We start from the raw sequence: 17632 nt of genomic DNA, 5'->3' as shown, positions 1-17632 counted from the left end.
GGTACAACGTGCCAGGAACTGAATGAGCCATACGCTATGCACTAGGGCACCACTACCCTCATTTCGCAGACAAGGAAACAGAGGCTTGGAGAGGGCAGGGCATCTGCCCACAGCCCCTCCTAGGGAGGATGAGAGGCTAGTAAGGCAGGGAGACAGGGCGTGGTAAGAAGACTGGCCTAAAAGACGACCCATGTCTGAAGCAAACACAGATGTACAGGAAGGACTGGCCAGTGGTCAGGGGGGTTGGGATGTGAAGGCTTAGAGCCTGTGCAGGGTCTTAGGCAGGGAGTGACGACTGAAAAGATTAAGGAAATTAACCTGGCCTCACATATAACAAGGGCTCTCAAGCTTGGCTGCCCTTAGAATCACCTGGGGAAATTTTGCAACTCCCAATGCCCAGGCCTTACCTGCAATTACCTCAGAAATTTCGGAGTGGGACCCAGGTGATTTCAACATGTAGCCAAGGTTGCCGACCGCTGGTGATAGGATGGCCTATTCAAACTCAATCCCAATAGCCATTCCTACAGTACAGAGGAGGAAGGGACTCAGAGAGGCTGCCTGCTATGCACCTGTAAGGGGCTACTTTCCCCTTCCCAAACCCAGGCATACTGACTCCTGGTGCCCAAAGCGTTAAGTATATTTACTTTTCTATCAAAAGCAGGGCTTCCTAATTCTTCCTTTGAGCAGACAAGCTAACACCTTTTAGGTGTTCAGTAAATGTTTACTGTAAACAAAACAAAGTAAAACAAAAAAGGGGGAAGGTAGCTTCATTTAATTTTCCAACCCCCTGGGCTCACCTTGCCCAACCAGCTTGGTTAAAACCGCCCACCCACCAAAGCTCACATTCTCCCAATTAAAAAGCGTTTGAAGCTCCAAAAGTGTACCTCCTGGGCTAGGGGAGGCGAGGATGAAAGGGACGAGGCCAACAATCCTGCCTCTGGGGAGTTTTCAAGTTAGAACCCGAGACTAAGACCTGGAAACAAACGATAAACATGTGAAGGCTGTGGTGAGGATTAGATGGGAAACTGCGAAGCAGCCGGGTACTGGGCCTAGCATGTGGGAAGCGCTAGCCAGACGGCTGTTGCAACTGCAAAGTCAAAAAGTGCTCAGGGCCCAACAAACCCGCGATTCCCTGTCACCACGGACCCCTTGCTGGCTTCCTGGAGTGGCGCCCCCAGCAACCCTACCAGCGGCTAAGGCTCCCCTCGGGCAGAGCCAGTGTCAGATGCACCTACGTCCTCTGCCCCCAGCACCGGACGTGGCGTCAACGTTTCCAGACAGAACACAAAATAGAGGGCTAAGCTGCACGGAGACGCGGAAAGGGGTTAGTTCCCGCAGAACTAGGAAGTCTGGCCCCTCGGCCTGGCCGTCTGGTGCGGCTGTGCGACCCGGGCAACGTCTCTGGGCCGTTTCCGCTCTCGCCCCCGAGGAAAGGGCGACGCGTCCTCCCTCGGGGCGCCCCTCGCGTACCCCGGCCTCAGGGCCTCAGCGCCCGGGACGCCTCCCGCTCCCGCCCCGGCCCCTTACCTTCCTCGGCCCCGCGCGCTCGCCGTTACCCCAGCAACGCCGGCTGGCGGGCGGACACCGCTGCCGTCAAGCAGTGCGGCCGCAAAGCCGGACGACTGCGCAGCCGCAGAGCCCGCGGGAAGGCCCGCCGGGTCTTTACGGAGCGCGCCTGCGCACGGCCTGCAGGCGGGTCTTCTGTGCGCGCCGCTTGCCTTCTGCCCGGCCGAGGCGGCACGTTCTTTCCATGTGTTGTTCTTGTTTTATCCCCACAGCAGTCCCGCAAGATCCACCTGACAGATGAGATCGAAGCTACTTATCCAATGTCACATAGCTGAGAGGGATTGGGGTTACAGTAATAGGAGACTTGAACCCAGGTCTGAAGACTTGGGGTCCTCGCCCCTGGGGAGCTGGGACACTTGAAGCGACCGGACCTTACATGACCCCAGCTCTTAGGAAGCCGGTCCGCTAAGCTCATCCTGCAGACCTCGGCTTCCTCAGTGCTTCTGTTTAAGTGCAGCCTGCAGGGAACCTGTAAGAAAGTGCCCTCTTGGAGGCACCTGACCAAAAGCCGTGGTGGGCACTGGCTGCCCTCTGCAGCAGCAAGGACACCAGGCCAGGAGTCAGACCTGCATTTGCATCCCCACCTCCCTCCTCACTGGCTATGTGGTCTAGAGTGAGTGACTTAACCTTTCTGAGCCACAGAGGGATGAGCGAAACAAAAGTGCCTTGGGAAGTGTAAAAGTTTCTCCTGACCTGGTCGTTTTAAAGGAGGCTCAGTCGGGAGTCCAATATACACCTTCCCAAATAGGAATCCCAGGGTCTCCAGCACGCATACCTCACATGCCGGGCAGTGAGAGAACGGTGGCAAATAATGCCAGAGAGATTTATGGGGCTAGGTGTGATGGGCTTTGAAATCTGGACCTTTCCCAACTTTGTCTTGTCTCCAGGCCTTTGCACACACTGTTGCCTCACCTGGAACATCCTTTCCCCCTGTCTGTGGCAGTGATCCCTGGTCACCCTTCAGGTCTCAGCTCAGCTATCTCTTCCTCCAGAAGACTTCCTCTTGCCTCCCCACACTGGCTTGAGTGACTTCCCTCTGTGTTCCCACAATAATCTGGTGGTGCACCCTGTGATATCCCTGTTTCCTGGTTTAACTGAACTGTGAGCTCTTGGTAGATAGAGCTCAAGATGTGGCATTCAGTGGATGGTCTGCTTGCAGGGGCCTTAATGGCTCAGCTAAGGAGTTCAGACTTTTATAGAGAAATCAGCCTTTAGAGAAATCAGAATAGCTTCCTGGTTAGAGTGTTGCAAAAAAGGGAACTTCAGCAAGGTTCACAGAATAGTGGTTTCGGGATGGATTGAGTAGGGACGACAGAGCTGGAGAGAGGCTGGAATATTGTACTAGAACATGCCAACTTAGGAAATACTGGATTTAGAATTAGAGGGTTTTAGAAATGAAAGGGAACCCTGAGGTTGTCCAGGTCAGCTTCCTTATTTAACTGATAAGAAAAAAGGCTTGGAGGCACTGTGAGTTGCCAGAGGTAGCAAGTCTGAAGTGGGGCTGAGACCAGAGCCAGGTCTCTGGAACCTCAGTGGGTGCTCTGCACTCAAAGGTTTGGGATTTGCCCATAATGGGATCTCTGGGGCCATCATCTGAAACCCTGTCCCTGCAGAGGGTCAGAGTGAGAACTAACGAATAAGATATTCTTCCCCCAAGATTTTCTCCCCAGTGTGTATTTTAAACCTTTTGTTATGGTAACAAACATTTTCAAACATAACACAGAAGTAGAGAGAACAGCCTAGTAACTCCTCACTTCCAGAATCTTCTAGCTTTGCTATGTTGTTTCTTTTACACTCTCCATATACACATCTGGATCCCACTGCTGGGGTATTTTAAAGTAATTCCAGACATCATATAATTTCACTCATAACAGTTCAGGGTCAGGGTCCTGCTGGCTTCTGGTCATAACATTTTCATCAACCAATCACTACATACCCTTGTTTTATGCGTGCTTCTGTTTAAAGGCATTTTATCTAATGTCTATTGTTGATTCATTCACATTGAATGCCCGGCCAACAGCATTATAACTCACGCCTGAACAAAGCTCATCTCACACATGATTTTCTCCATAAGGAACATCATGGCCTTGGCTTAGGAACACTGGACAGCCCTTCGACACTTGGCTTGGGGGGCGATTAAGTCACCAACACGAAACACAAAACGACAAAGGCAGCACTAAAGAGATGGCAAAAAGCACACTTGTTTATGATGTGATAGCTGTAACAAGACAGAGTATCACCTGTTGCCTTCGGCATACTGGGAACCTCAGATTTTTCTCCCCTTGACGCATGTGCGTGTCTGTAAATGACCAAGAGCTATGAATTTTGATTTCAGCATTACAAATAAATTTTAGCCAGTAGGTGAATTTGCAAATGCATAATCTGCCAATAATGAGGACTGACTGTATATGTACATACATTCTGAATATCACTAGCACATCTAACAAAATGATCAATAATCCTTAATATCACCTGTCTGTGAAATGTAACGCAGACCCTCCCTGTACTATTTGGGATATACTTATACTAAAAAAATTTTTTGTTTATCTGCAATTCAAATTCAGTTGGGTATCCTGTATTTTATCTGACCACGCTAACAATTCATTGGGCCTTTGTAAGTGCCAGCCACTTTGCATTCTGTCTTAACTTGCATCTGTGAGACAGGTGTTCTCACCGAGATTGCACAGTTGAGGTTCCCTCCCTGCCCAGGTTCTCAGAGCTGGGAAGCATGGAGGCCAGGTGAGGATGGAGGATGGCGGTCCAGGGACTGCGGGCTGGCATTCACTTGACTCCATCATGTTGGATACTGGAGGGCAGTGCACTGACAAAGCACAGCTTTAAATATGGAAATAACAACATGACCCACAGCGAGCCTTGGTGGGAGGTCAGGAAAGACCCAGAAACGTTGAAGGCCTGGGAGGCTTCTGGGAAGAGGTGGCCTTTGAGCTGAGCCTGCGAGATGGGTGAGCCTTAGGAGAGTGTGGAGGAGGAGGGATATGGCCGTCGGGGACACAGGGCAGGTCCACGTGCCAGGAGGTGTGGGCTTGGAGGTTCTGGAGCCAGAGGAGCTGGGCCTGGCAGGGCAGGAGGTCGAAGCCAGCGATAAGGTCTGATAGGCAGGGTGGAGCCCGAGCGTGCAGGCGCTTGAATTCCAGGCTTGGCGTTTGGACTTTACCCCGTAGACAATGGGGAGCCACCAGCGATTCTGAGCTGGGCAGGGCGGCCGCAGCTGTCGCCCCATTGTTTTTCCCAGATGGGGGCCGAACGAAAACTGCAGTGTTTCAGTGAGTCCACTAGATGGCGATATTTTAGCAAATTTAAACCACCCAGCCTCCAATTCCCAGCAAGGAAAACAAATGGAGGGACCCAGCAAAACCCTCAGCAGCATCTGCAACAGAAAATCAAACCAGGGACATAGTCCAGCTTCCCCAGCCAGTGAGATGAAACCTCGGATAAATTCTCATCTTTGAAGGAGAATATGTCCTGGGTGTGCAGAAAAGGGCATTCAGTTTTAACAAATGCCCGGCAGACATTCTCTGGCATTCAAGCTTCCTAGTAGACCTTTGAAGAAGGTGTTATTATGCCATTTTACAGGCGAGGAAGCTGAGTCACTGAGGGGTACGATGCTCAGTTATCTACCAACCTGATACCAGGTTGGGCAGGGAGATAGTGTTGGCAGCAGGTGAGAAGGGGTGGGCTGGGTAAGCCCCCAAGGCAGTGCTTTGCTGGGCCCAGGGTCCCTAGTGCAAAGGATGGGCACTGCCCTGAGCTCCTACTTTGGCTGCTAGAAAACCCTGTAGCATGGAGAATGGGAGCTGCTGGACTCTACTATTTGCTGCTTTTTAGAGAAAGTCTCACTTAATTCTCTGACAACCACCCAGAGAGTCAGGGATTATCACACACCCATTTTACAGGTAAGAAGACAGATTCTGAGAGGTGAAATGACTAGTCCAAGGTCACACAGTGGGTGAGCACAGGAAGGGAGGTGGATCCCAGGTACATTTGAGTCCTGGGTAACTTTCTTGGAGAAACTCAAGCATCAATGCTCAGAGAGACACATATAAAGATTTTTTTTTTTAAATCAAAGCACTGTGGTTTGTAATAAAAAAAAAAAGGAAACAACCTAAATGTCCATTGCTGGAAGATGGACACACAAAATGTGGTACAACGGATTCATATCGTAGAATACTATTCAGCAATTAAAAAGAAGGAACTAGCTCTTTCACACTTATCAACATGGACAGATTTCAAACACATGTTTGGTGATAAACGCAAGAAGTAGAATAGTAGGAATCCTATGGGACCTTATCTGTAAATGAAAACACTGCCAAGGACTGAGTGTCTGTATAGGTATGCTAAACTATTTTAAAATAATAGGAAAGATATGCACCAAATGATTAGTTCTCTGTGGGACTTGGGTAGTAGATAAAGGGTTTTTAGCTTTACTTTTAATTTCTTAAAAATAAACAAACTAGAAGCAGCTATGGGGGTGGCAATATAGGTGACTGCTAAATTACGTGTTTCTCTATATTAATTTTTGCACAAAAAGATGCTTCAGGCAAACAAATAAATACAAAGATAAACTATAAAACTAAAGTAAATTTCCTATTTAGGGTCAATGATTTGAAGCCCTCTATCCCTTTCCTTTGGTCATTTTCTCTGAACTCCTGGTCACATGGACCACTGAATGTGTGTCCTTGAGGGGTCACGCCCACTTTCTGGCAGCAGGTCCTGCAACTAGAAACTGAGGGCAGTTCTCACCCTGCCCGTCTCCTGGGGCCGGAATGACCAGCCTGTGAAGTTCTGAGTGCGAATGATCTCTGCAAGCTATCGGTCGCAACAGAGAAATAATAAGAGATAAAGTCTTCTCACTTTTCCTCTTTTTCCTCGCCCTTTACATCTGTCCTAGTACACAAAATCATAACAGACACAGGTAGCCTAGCATCTTCCTTGTATTGGCTCAATTTCCCCCTTATTTATTCTTCCTCACAGCTCTATTAGTGAATACTTTTATTCTCCCCGTTTTGAAGATGAGGAAATGGAGTCAGAGAAGTTATGTCATTTACCCGAGGAAACCCAGCTCAGAAATGCCAGAGGTAGGATTTCAACCCCAGTTCACTTGATTGCAGGGCCACTGTGCTGTATTTTTTTTAAAAAATTGAAGTATAGTCAGTTACTATGTGTCAGTTTCTGGTGCACAGTGTAATGTCCCAGTAGTGCATATATATACATATGTTTGTTTTCATATTCTTTTTCATTAAAGGTTATTACAAGATATTGAATACAGTTCCCCGTGCTCTACAGAAGAAATCTGTTTTTTATCTATTTTCATATACAATGGTTATCATTTGCAAATCTACTATGCTGTATTGATATAGTACATTTTACGGTCTCTTACCCTAAAAAAGAGGGAAACAGACCATCTTGTGTTTTGTTTTGTCTTCTTTCTCATAAAATTTTTCTTTGTTCCAAGTTGCTTTCATCTTGTGTGTGACCCCCTGCAGGTCCCACCTCTGCGCTCAGGATTGTAATTTCCTGGGTGGTTGAGGAACTCCCTGGTCTGCTCACAGGAGAGGGGAGAAGGGGCCCACCATGGCCCAAACCTGGCTTCCCTGCTCTCCTGGGTGGGTCCGCCTCAGATGTCAAAAGGCCTGAATTCCAGGCAAACCAGGAACAATGCCCCTGTCATCAAATTTGAAACCAAAATTCAGCAAAGACATGTATTTGCTGCCAGAAAGCAAATAGCCTTTTCTTTTCTTTCTCTTTTTTTTTTTTTGCCCAAACAAAACATCCTCTTATGAAATATGTCCAATTTGCAATATTTACTTTCCCTTTATTTAATAACAGGAAAGGGTTTGCTGGACTTTTGTTGATTTTTGCATTTCTTATTAAAATTCTTAAGGGGGTTTTGGGGGAACTTAATCAGCAAAAAAAGAGGAGGAAAAAAAAAATCTCATCTGCATTCCACAGGCCTTATTAATGGAGGAAACTTGCTGTTTTGTTTAAGAGCATTTTCTGATGGGAGAAGGCAATCATCACGTGTTCCAGAGCCTTCCTCTGACTCTTATTCTTGACTGTGCTTCCTTCTCAGCTGTCTCTGGAGCTCTGAGTCCCTTGTTCCAAGCTTTCTGCCTGAGAAGAGGGAGCTGGGGTTGATGCCTCACTGCCAGGCTGTTCCTCCAACATCCCAGCACAGTGCTCTGTACTACAATGTCACTTCACCTCCAGCCAGCCCTCCTGACAGCCCTCATTGGGCCAATGAAGAAACTGAGGCTTAGAAGGATGAAGTCCCTTGTCCAAATTCCCTTTGCTTGGTTGCTTACATTCCTTGGGATTAAAAGGCACAAAGTAGTCACAGAGCCCTCCATCCAACTGAGTTGCACAACTCTGAGATAGCTAGACAATCGCCAGTCTTTAAGGCCCAGAGAGGTACAGGGACTTGCTAAGGGGCACAGCAGGAGGGTGGCTGATCTGGGATTTGAGCTGTGCTCTGACTCTCACATCCACCTTTATTTCGCTTCACCACACTTGCCTGTTTGGGGCCAAGAGCGGCATCATGTTTCTTATAACGAAGTCCGTCGCTCCCCTCAAGTTAACACTCTCTCCGCCTAAGAGGTCTTGGTCCTGCCGTCCTTGGTTCCAGAACTGGACCGCAAAGAACTTCAAGGCCTTGGTTTTGAATATTTCCATTCTACCAGAAATATTTATGTAAATTGTTATTATTATACACATTATGTAATTATTAGAATATGCTGACTTGTAGAATAGTGCCTCACATGGGGTAAGTCCTGATAAACGGCACTGCGGACAGCTGAGTCCCCGAGCTTTCCTTCTGCAGAGAAGGGAACTGAGGTGTAGCGAGGACGGTGGGTCTGCCTGAGCACCAGGGGCCAGAAGCGGGTCCGGACCTCCCTGTTCTCTCGGGCTGTGCTTCCCACGAGCACGTCTCCAACAGCCACTTTCTTGTTCATTCAGCCGCTACCATGGGCGGTGCCGTGTGGACGGTTAGGACACTTAGATAAACCAAACACGATAGATGTCTGATGGCAGGGTCCTCAAGGGCCGGTGGGAGAGGATGCTTGGACAATTACTCTCTCAAATGTGGTGAATGCCACAACTAAGGGGGAGGGGGCTCAGGAAAGACTTCGGGGAGGAGTGGATGTTGGAGCTGGGTCTTAAAAAATGAGGATGAATTGGCCAAGTCGGGAAGGGCATCTGAGGCAGAAGGCCCCTCCTGAGCAAAGGCTGGAGGTATGAGCAGGGGGATGAGAAGCCAGCCTGGAAAGTTGAAGCCAGGCTGTGAAAAGCCTTGAATGCCATCCCTAGGAATTTGGATTTTACCCAACAAGTGTTGGGGACACAGGAAGGATGGAAGGAGGGGAGTGACTCGGTCAGGTTTGGTTTAGGAAGGTTACTCTGGAGGCCAGGGAAAGAGGAGGATAAAGAGAGTGGGCAGGCAGCTGCATACTCCAGACCGGAGACGCCCAGGCCTTGCCCGCCTAAAACCCTCTTTTTCCTTCCACCCTCGAATGGACTCTTTCCCACCCTTCCTGCTCCAGGCACCCTTCCCAGCCCACATGCCTATCTGGAGCCCCTCTCCCTGGCTCCTGGAGTTCTTATTCTTTAGGCTGCTCCTTTGTACTCGCAAGGTCCTCCAGAGCCATTGGCTCTAACCCTGCGGAGGTCAAAGACCTCTGGGAGAGTCCAAGGCCTGAAAAATGCATAAGTATGCCACCGTTCCAAACGTGACACTTGTGTGTGGCGTCTCAGACCTGCTGAAGCTGCTTTCACTTGTGGGAAGGGGCAATTCCAAGATGAGGCAGAGGAAAGAGAAAAAAGGAGGGTGTTCTGGCCAAGGATGCAGTGGATCCTGGCGGTAGGTCTAGCTTGCTCTGATGCCGCAAAAGCCTCGCTCTGATGCACAACAGACTCCTCCCTTTTCTCATTCTGTGCTCCCCAAGCATCGTTCTGATTAGAACTTGGCTTCCCGGTGCACTGTGCCTACAGGGAGCTGGGGTGTTGGCTGGAGGACACGTGTATCCGGTCCCTTTGGCAGTTATATTTCTCGTTGTAAATTAGTAAATTGGGAACAGACAATTCATAGAGGAAGCAATACCAATGACTAAGAAAGAAGCACATGAAAAAAATGCTCATCCTCACCAGTATTCAAAGAAATGTAAATTCAAACCAAAACCAAGATTATTTTCTATCTATTACATTAGAAAGGATTTCTTTTTTTAAGTAAATACGGATTGCTGGGAAAGGGGCAATGCAAGAGGCCCCCCCGTGTGCTGCTGATGGGAGTGGAATGCTACCTGCTGGGCTGGGCGGGTCAGCGGCAGAGGACCCTGCAGTCCCTCACGGAAGGCTGGGCGGGACGGGCCTCTGCATGAATCCAGGCACCAAATGTTTACTGAGCACCTACTATGTGCCAGGCTGAAAGAAACACTGTGTGGGGGCAGGGCCACATGGCAGCCTTATCCCAGATGTCAAATGGTCCCAGGCCAAGAGGGAGGCTAGAGGCCAGCTCCCAGCGGGCTGAGGAGGAGGACATGGAAGGGAAGGGGAGGGGAGAAGAGGCAGTCACTCTCCGTCTCTCCCCATCCCACAGTTCAGCTCTCCCCTTGTCCCAGGTCGGGCTGAGGCTCTCGGTGGAAGGAACACTGAGGATTTCTAGACCCAAAGTCTTCAACCTGGTCCACTCCCAGAGACTGATTTAACTGGTCTGGGATGGGCCTGGCCTTACCTAGTATTTTAAAAAAGTATTCCAGGCATTTCAAATGTGCAGCCTGGGCTGAGAAGTACGGAGGAAAGGGGAGATGAGACGCCCACGCAAGCCGCGCTGAAGCACTCCTGCTTTACGGCCCCCAGGCCCGGTTCACGGGCCGGCCGCTCGCTGCCCGGGTCGCCTGTGGCGGGACGTGTCCCCTCTCTGAGCCACGGTTCTCTTCTCTGTCAGCCAGAGACCAAATGTGTTGTCGTGGTGAGGATTAAACGCGTGTGGCGTGTTTGCCAGGTGGGGTGGCGTGCACGGCCCAAGTGACTGGCCAGCCAGATGCCATCACACGCTGTGGTCTGGCAGCAGCAGGGCTACCAAGGCATCTGGAATCTGCACAGAAGACTTTCAACTGACAGCTCTGACCGACCACTTGACTTTTTCCTGTGAAGTAGGAGTCAATCCCCATGGTTTCACTCAGGCTCCAAGAATTCTGCTTCCAGCTGACTGTGCAGATCGGGAAATAATATTTTTCCTAATGCAAGAAGGGACGGAGCTGAGCTGACTTTCCAGCGCCCAGATATACTGGCCTCACTTCTGTGAAGACAGCAACCAAGAGCACTGCCTCAGACCTGACTTTGCCAGAGTCTACCTCTTCCTAGCTGTGTGACCTTGGGCGGGTGACTTCACCTCTCTGAGCCTCAGATTCCTCTCTAACATGGGTCCCTGCTCCAACTGGCTTTGGGGGAGGATTAATCGGGCTGATGCTGGTACAGCTCTGAGCCCCGGATCTGGTGCACATTAAAGCCTGTGTGGATGGTGGCCACGTGGGACCCTCCCCAGCAGGAACAGCCCTTCCCACAGCAGTGTGATTCCCTAGTGGCGCTCTCCCGACACATGGGGCCTGGGCTGTAACTGCTTATGTGTGTGTCTTACTGAGGGCCGGGCCTGGTTCGCACGATTCCCTCGGTTGCATGATTCGCCATCACATTCAGCTGCTGCTCAGGGGACACGCGGGAACTGACTTGACCCTTCTTCCTTCCCAGAGAAGACTGAGGCTCACAGAGGGGCGACGCGGGGTGCGGGAGGTCACATGCCGGACGCCTGGCTCGCCGGGTGGGGAAGGCTTCTCTAAGGGGGCCCCCACCTGGGCAGGGGGCGTGGGGGTCTTCCACTGCCTCCCTGGGCAGTGAACTTCGGTGGGGAAGGGGTGATGGAGGGAAAGGCAACGTGGACACCCGCGGGGATACCAGTCAGAGGTGGTGAGGCCTGGCAGGTGGCCTGGGGACCAGGGTGAGCAGGGGGTGGGGGGATGAGGGGAGGCAGCAAGCAAGTAAAATTCACGCTGTTACGGGTAGAGTGACTCATCTGTGCCAAGAGGCTGGTGAGACATAGAGAAACTCGGGGACAGGAAGATCGGATGGGATAAGGTGTTTGAAAGTTCTCTGAAAATGGTACAGAGACCTGCGAGCAAGAGCTCTGGCTTCAAACACAGTGGGACTCCCAGCCTTCGCCTGCAAGTCCTCGGGACCCGGCCAGGGGCTCAACCTCTCGGGCCCTAGTCTGTGCATGTGAAAGGAGGGGGCAGTAGGAGTACTGGCCCCAGTGGGTTGCTCTGGGGATTAAATGACACATGTGGACTGTGTGCACTGCACGGGGTCCAGCCTGGGGACCCAGGGCAGCCACGGTCCCGGTGAGGAGGAAGTGGGGCCCTCGGCTGGGCTGTCCCCCTTCGCCGCGTCTCCTTATCCAGTTCCTCCCCATCCTTCAGCCTGGCCCGATTCCCCCAGACAGGAAGGTCCTCTCCCTCCTCTACACTCTCACGACATTTTATCTAAGCCGATCCCACAGCCCTTATCAGACGAGGCCTGGCACCCGGTGCTGTTTACTGAGCATGCCTTATCTCCCCCCGTGGCCTGGGTCTTACTCATCTCTGCCCACTGGGCCCAGCACACAGCCTCCAGCCTCTGCAGAGAGGCATCGGCGAATGCTCGTGGACGGTCAGGCGGCAGAAACAGCAGTGAGTGGTAACTACCCGTGCCTGGATACCAGAAAAGAGGAGAAAGGAATCTGTAAAAGCGTTTTCAAAAATTCTACAGACTTCTTTTGATTGGCGCACTTGAATTCAGTATCAAAGTGAATGCAGTTTCCTGTTTCTTTTGTTTCCAGGCTGTGATATAAATTAAATGAATGAGGACTTCCCATATAACCCACAGGGTGGTAAGTCCACCTGGAAGGTCCGATAAAGAGCCAGGCAGAGAAAGCTGGCCCACGCGCAGAAAAGCCCTGTCGCCAGCCGTCAGCAGAGGCCAAAGCAGATAAGAAGGAAAAGCATCCACTTGCAAAGTCTGGAGAGCTCCAGGGCTCGCGCCTGTGTGCCCTTGAGCGCTGCGGCCCCCTAAGCCACAGGCTGCTCACCTGTCAAATGGGGGGGGGGGGGCGGCAGAGCTGACCCCAAGAGGATGTCAAGGGCCTGGATGGTAACATGCTTGGAGCCGCATGCGGCACCTGGCAGGTAATGGGCGCTCAAAGATGCCCACTACGCTTACCTTCATCGCTCGGCAAGACACATGAACTTATTTCTTAGACTTATTCCACGAAGTTCAGAATGACTTGTACACAGGACAACGGCCTGAATCTAACTCTAAGAGTGAGCCCAGCCCAATCTCTCTGAAATGGATAAAACTCTCAAAATCACGATCTTGAGTCTCTACTAAACGGGAGGTAGAGCAAAGACACAGCTGGCGGGCGGTGGGTGGTTCAACCAAGAATCGGGCAGGGCAGGATCTCGGGGAGCTGTGTGTCTGGCCGCTGGGGTTTCCCTCAGTACGAAAGTTCAGGACTTACTTCGAGCAGGCAACTGAAGCTCTGCTTGCAGCACTGCTGATGCCTCCAAAAAACAACCAAGCCACCAGGAAATAAAACCACTCACCTACCAAATACTGGCTGAGCTGAGAAGACTTTCCTCCCTCTCCCCTCTCCTCCCTCCCTCCGTCCTCCCAGCCGCATCCCCTCCAACCGCTTCTGCGTGGTCATTTTCTAAACCTAACTCTTCAGGTTGGAAACGCCCGTGGTCTTTCTTTCCCCTTCTTCCCTCCTGTTGTGGGGTGGATGTGCTGCTCCTCTGAGTTCCTGACCTGCAGCCAGTACAACTGGCCTGAGGGTCACGGGGCCAACAGCTCAGTTCTGGCTGGCTGACCCTCGGGCAAGCCCTGTGTCCACCCCACCTCTGCTTTCTCCCGGTGCAGGTGTCGTAGGAGCAGGTGCCTCTGGCCCGTCCGGCTCTGCCATTTTGACCCCAGTGAGGCCACCTGTGGGTCTGGAGCCCAACCGACTGGGGTCCCTTCCCTGCTCTACACTTCTGGCTGGGTGGCCTTAAGCAAGGGACACAACCACCAGTGGGGACACTGGGGCCATCCTGGAACATCCCCATTAGGGTTGTGGTCGGGATCAGGCGAGATGCTCCAGACTAAGGTTTATGCTGGTGTCGGCACATGGTAAGTGCCCCAGAAATGGTCTCCACTATTGCTGTTATGCAAAAGAGGGCACACCGGCACCTCACACCCATCTCACGCCAAGGGTGGGGGCCGTCCCAGGGTCCACTCTCTGCCAGTTCATCAGCACGGTGGCCCTACTTGCCAGCCTTGTGGCATCTTATGATAGGACACCAGGGAAAGCATGAGGTGCTGCGGCTCCAGGAGGCGCTCAGTCCGGTCAGGGTGGTGCCCCTCTAACCCTGGGCGCCCAGGGGTCCGTCAGGCCTGGCGGAGGGTGGACACATCAAGCTGAGCAGGTTGTGTAAACAAGTCCATCCCGAGTGCCTAACGGGGCTGCAGAGCACACGCCCAGCCTACAGGCAAAGAGATCAAATAAGGTTTCCCCACGCCGCCAGCCAAACAAGATTCCACAGTCCGATTTGATCTGCAGACCTAACTACGGGGCGCCCCGCACTGCGTGAACGCTTGCGTCGGGCTGGAGTCATGGTCCTCCTGACCACTGTGGACATCTGTATGATTGAGATACAATTCACATTCCGTGCAATTCACCCTTTCAAAGCATACAAACTATTTTTTTTAATATATTCACAGTTGTGCAGCCATCACCACCATCCACTTTGAGAACATTTCCAGCACCTTCCAAAGAAACTTTTCTCATTAGTAAAATCATTCCTTAAGTTCTCCCTCCCACTGCTGGCGACCACTACTTTGCCTTCTGTCTTTAGAGATTTGCCTATTCTGGACATTTCACATAAATGGAATCCCACAAAATATGTGGTCTGTTTTCACTCCCTTCTTTAACTTGGGATAACGTTTTCAAGGTTCACCCATATGTAACATTTATCATCACTCCAGGCCAAGTAATATTCCATTGCATGGACAGACCACATTTTGCTGATCCATTCATCTGTTGATGGACCTTTTGGTTGTTTCTACCTTTTGGCTACTGTGAATAATGCTGCTCTGAACACCCATGTGCATGTCTTTGTAAAATAGACATATGTTTTCACGTCCTTTTTGGAAGTACCTAGGAGTGGATGGCTGGGTCATCTGGTAAAGCGTATGTGGTGCTTCATGGTAACTGTCAAGGGGTTACCAATGCGTGGTACCATTTTGCGTTCCCATCAGGAGGGCATGAACATTCTAGTTGCTCCATGTCCTCATCAGCACTTGCTATGGTCAGTCTTGTGGTCACTCCCATGGAGGACAAGAGGTGGCTGTAGTTTTAACTTGCATCTCCTTGTCCCCACTCTGAACCATGGGCCAGAGGCCCGGCCCTGCCCGGGATCCAGGAAGAGGCAGAGGCAGCACCAGCCCTGAGGCGTCCACAGCTGACATCAAGGCCTTGGTTACTGCATCCGCCTCTGCTTCAAAAGCTGTCTCTGTTGATCCCTTGGGGGTAAACAGAGGCAAACAGGTCTTGGTGGTAGAAAATCAGGCAAAGAAAAGAGCGTTTGGGTGGGTGGCGGGGTGGGGGAGCCGGACGGGGCGAGGCAGAGAGCTGACTCGGCATTTCCAGGTTGGCTGCCTTTGTTTTTTCAGCACATTGGAATCTCCTGGCTACTAGTCTTTTATTTCCTTTAATTAGCCTTCCCCACTGACAGCGACAGGTCAAGATTTCTAGGAAGTGCTCCAGACGACTCTGCCTGACCGACACCCATCCCAAACAGCTCATTTCTTAGGGCTGAGATGCATCCTCCCATCCTTGGGGTGGACTTGGGCACTGGCAAAACCGTGGTGCCTTGGTGCTCCGATTTTTCATTCCAACCCTACCTCCAACACAAAAGAAGTGTATTCTTTACAAAATATCTCTATCACCTAGAAAATACCTCCCTGGGAAGAATTAAACAGTTATGCATTAAAACCTCTTAAAAATGCAGGCAGGCACCAGCTGCTATGTGCCCTGGCTGCCACAGACCCGTCTGGCGACTATTTGGTAGAAAAACAAGCTTCTGAAGCTTGAAGGCAAAGTTGGCTGCCTTGAAGAACACTTGGTTGTAAGTCCAGGCACCCTCAGAGATTCCTTAAACAGCAACAAGTCACACAGTGATCATTTTGGGGAAGGAAATCTCCTAAATGTGGTGAGGAAATTTTAAGAGTCTGGAGCAAAATATTCAGAAATCAATTCTTAACTGATTAAGCTTATACTCCCACACAGGAGACAGATCTCTAAAGAAGTAAGTGATAAGACAATGTGATAGCTGTTATAACAGAGAGGACAGGGCACCGTGGAAGCACAGAGGAGAGAGCAACTGTTTAGAGGAGGTTTAGGGCTGTCAGACAGAAAAGGGTTCATTGAAGTTGGGCTTTGAAGGATGAATAGAAGTTTGCAGGAAGATACAGAAGGAACAACCTACTAGTTAGAAAAGCATACATAAGGCACCAAGATGTGAAACCATGGTCAGGGCTCGGTTGAGATTAAAACAACCCCAACGCTCCAGGCACCATCTCTTTGGTACTTGAACCTCTCATGACCCTGTGTCCTAAGCCTGGTTGACAACCCATCTTCCCTAACAGCTACATCACACCCAGGGAGGCAGCAGGGTCAGGGTTGGTTAGACCCTTTGCTTTTCCAGAGGAAGAAATCAAGATATAGAAAGGGGCCGGGGCTTGCCCACGCTCCCAGGATTAAGAAAGTGTACAGTCAGGACTCAGATGAAGGTCTGCAGATTCCCAAGTCACTCTTCCAGGCTGCTTCTCACAAAACGTCAGGAAAACAAACACGCATGTGCATTAAACCTACATTTTCTTACTTTAAGTCTCATGACTCTTCCTATTTTGCACATGAGGAAACTGAGACTCCAAACAAGGAGATGACACGTGGCCAGAGGTCTATCCACCTGAGGCCTCGCCGATGCGCCAAGCTGCCTTCCCAACTCTGAAAACAGATTGGATCAAAATATCTTTCCACACTGGAGACAGTCAGGCCTGCTCTGCTGAGCAAGGGCTGATGAAGACACACAGGCCTCTGGAGACGGCAATATTTTCCGCGTTGACACGGCAAATCACTTGCAAAATACCACAGCATTGAGAGGGGTTTTTGCAACAGAGCTCTTGTGACAGGGCAAAGAGGCCATGATGCTCTGGGACTTGTGATTCTTTTGAAAAATAATCATTTTTTCTCCTTTTGACAAATAAGTCAGATCCCGGGCCAGCGGCAGAGCAGCCAGGGGAAGCTGCCCTTCCCCCTGGCGGCACCCACTTCCTCCCGGGCCCAGGACAGAGCAGGCCCGGCCGCTGTCTCCCGGGCCGGCCACTGCGCTCTGAGCCGGCCCCAGGTACCCGGAGTTTGTTTTATGGATGGGTCTGTCGTGAGTCAATATGATAGTGTTTCCTGTGAGAACTTTATTTCCCTGCATTGTTTGCAAAGTCTGTGTGTGTCTGAGCACGTACTCCTAATTGCCACAGAGTCTGTGCGTCTGTGCCCGGGTTACAGGACACCTCTGGGGTGGGAGGCAGGGGCCCAGGGAGACCAGACGTGGTTGTCCCTGTCGCATCTGGTGGCGGGGAGAGGGGGGGTGACTCACATGCTCAGGTCTCACCTCCAGCCTGTGGTGGGCTGGCCCTCCTCTGGCTGAAAGCCACTTAAATCAGTCACCTGCAGGGCGGACAGCCTCAGCGTGGGCCCAGGCCGTACCGGCTGCACCTGCCCTTGGCCGTCCAGGGCCGTCTGGGGCACTTCTGAAGAGTCTCGCTAGGGCTGGAGACGACCCTCTCTTTTAGCTTTTAGCTCCTTGATGTGCAGATGGGGAAACCCAGGGAAGGGGCATGACTTGTTTAAGCCGAAGTCACCCATGGGGAGGCACAGGGCGCAGCAGGAGAGCAGGGTCTCTGGAGCGAGCTGGTCCTGGGT

At 51.1% G+C, this 17632-nt stretch overlaps 1 protein-coding gene across 9 annotated transcripts in view; it reads right to left on the bottom strand.

Annotated features, from left to right (window-relative positions):
- The window catches only part of TSEN2 (tRNA splicing endonuclease subunit 2), an 86943-nt gene that overhangs the window by 32152 nt on the left and 37159 nt on the right, over nucleotides 1–17632 (bottom strand). Inside the window, exons 1-3 of one of the 9 annotated variants that reach the window (XM_032459002.1) lie at nucleotides 1528–1769; nucleotides 885–973; nucleotides 408–521 (exon numbers count right to left, since the gene is read on the bottom strand). The exons of 1 other annotated variant lie outside the window; for it this stretch is intronic. Coding sequence is in view for 3 of the 8 variants with exons in the window: in XM_032458997.1 (XP_032314888.1) it covers nucleotides 418–456 (39 nt within the window). In the remaining 5 variants the exon portion in view is untranslated. 7 more of the 9 variants (XM_032458997.1, XM_032459000.1, XM_032458998.1 and 4 more) reach the window with 7 other exon arrangements.

Source organism: Camelus ferus, chromosome 17 (genome assembly GCF_009834535.1).
Source record: "Camelus ferus isolate YT-003-E chromosome 17, BCGSAC_Cfer_1.0, whole genome shotgun sequence".
Lineage (NCBI taxonomy): Eukaryota > Metazoa > Chordata > Mammalia > Artiodactyla > Camelidae > Camelus > Camelus ferus.
The sequence above is the reverse complement of the archived record's forward strand: the minus strand, read 5'-3'. Positions and strand labels throughout refer to the sequence as shown.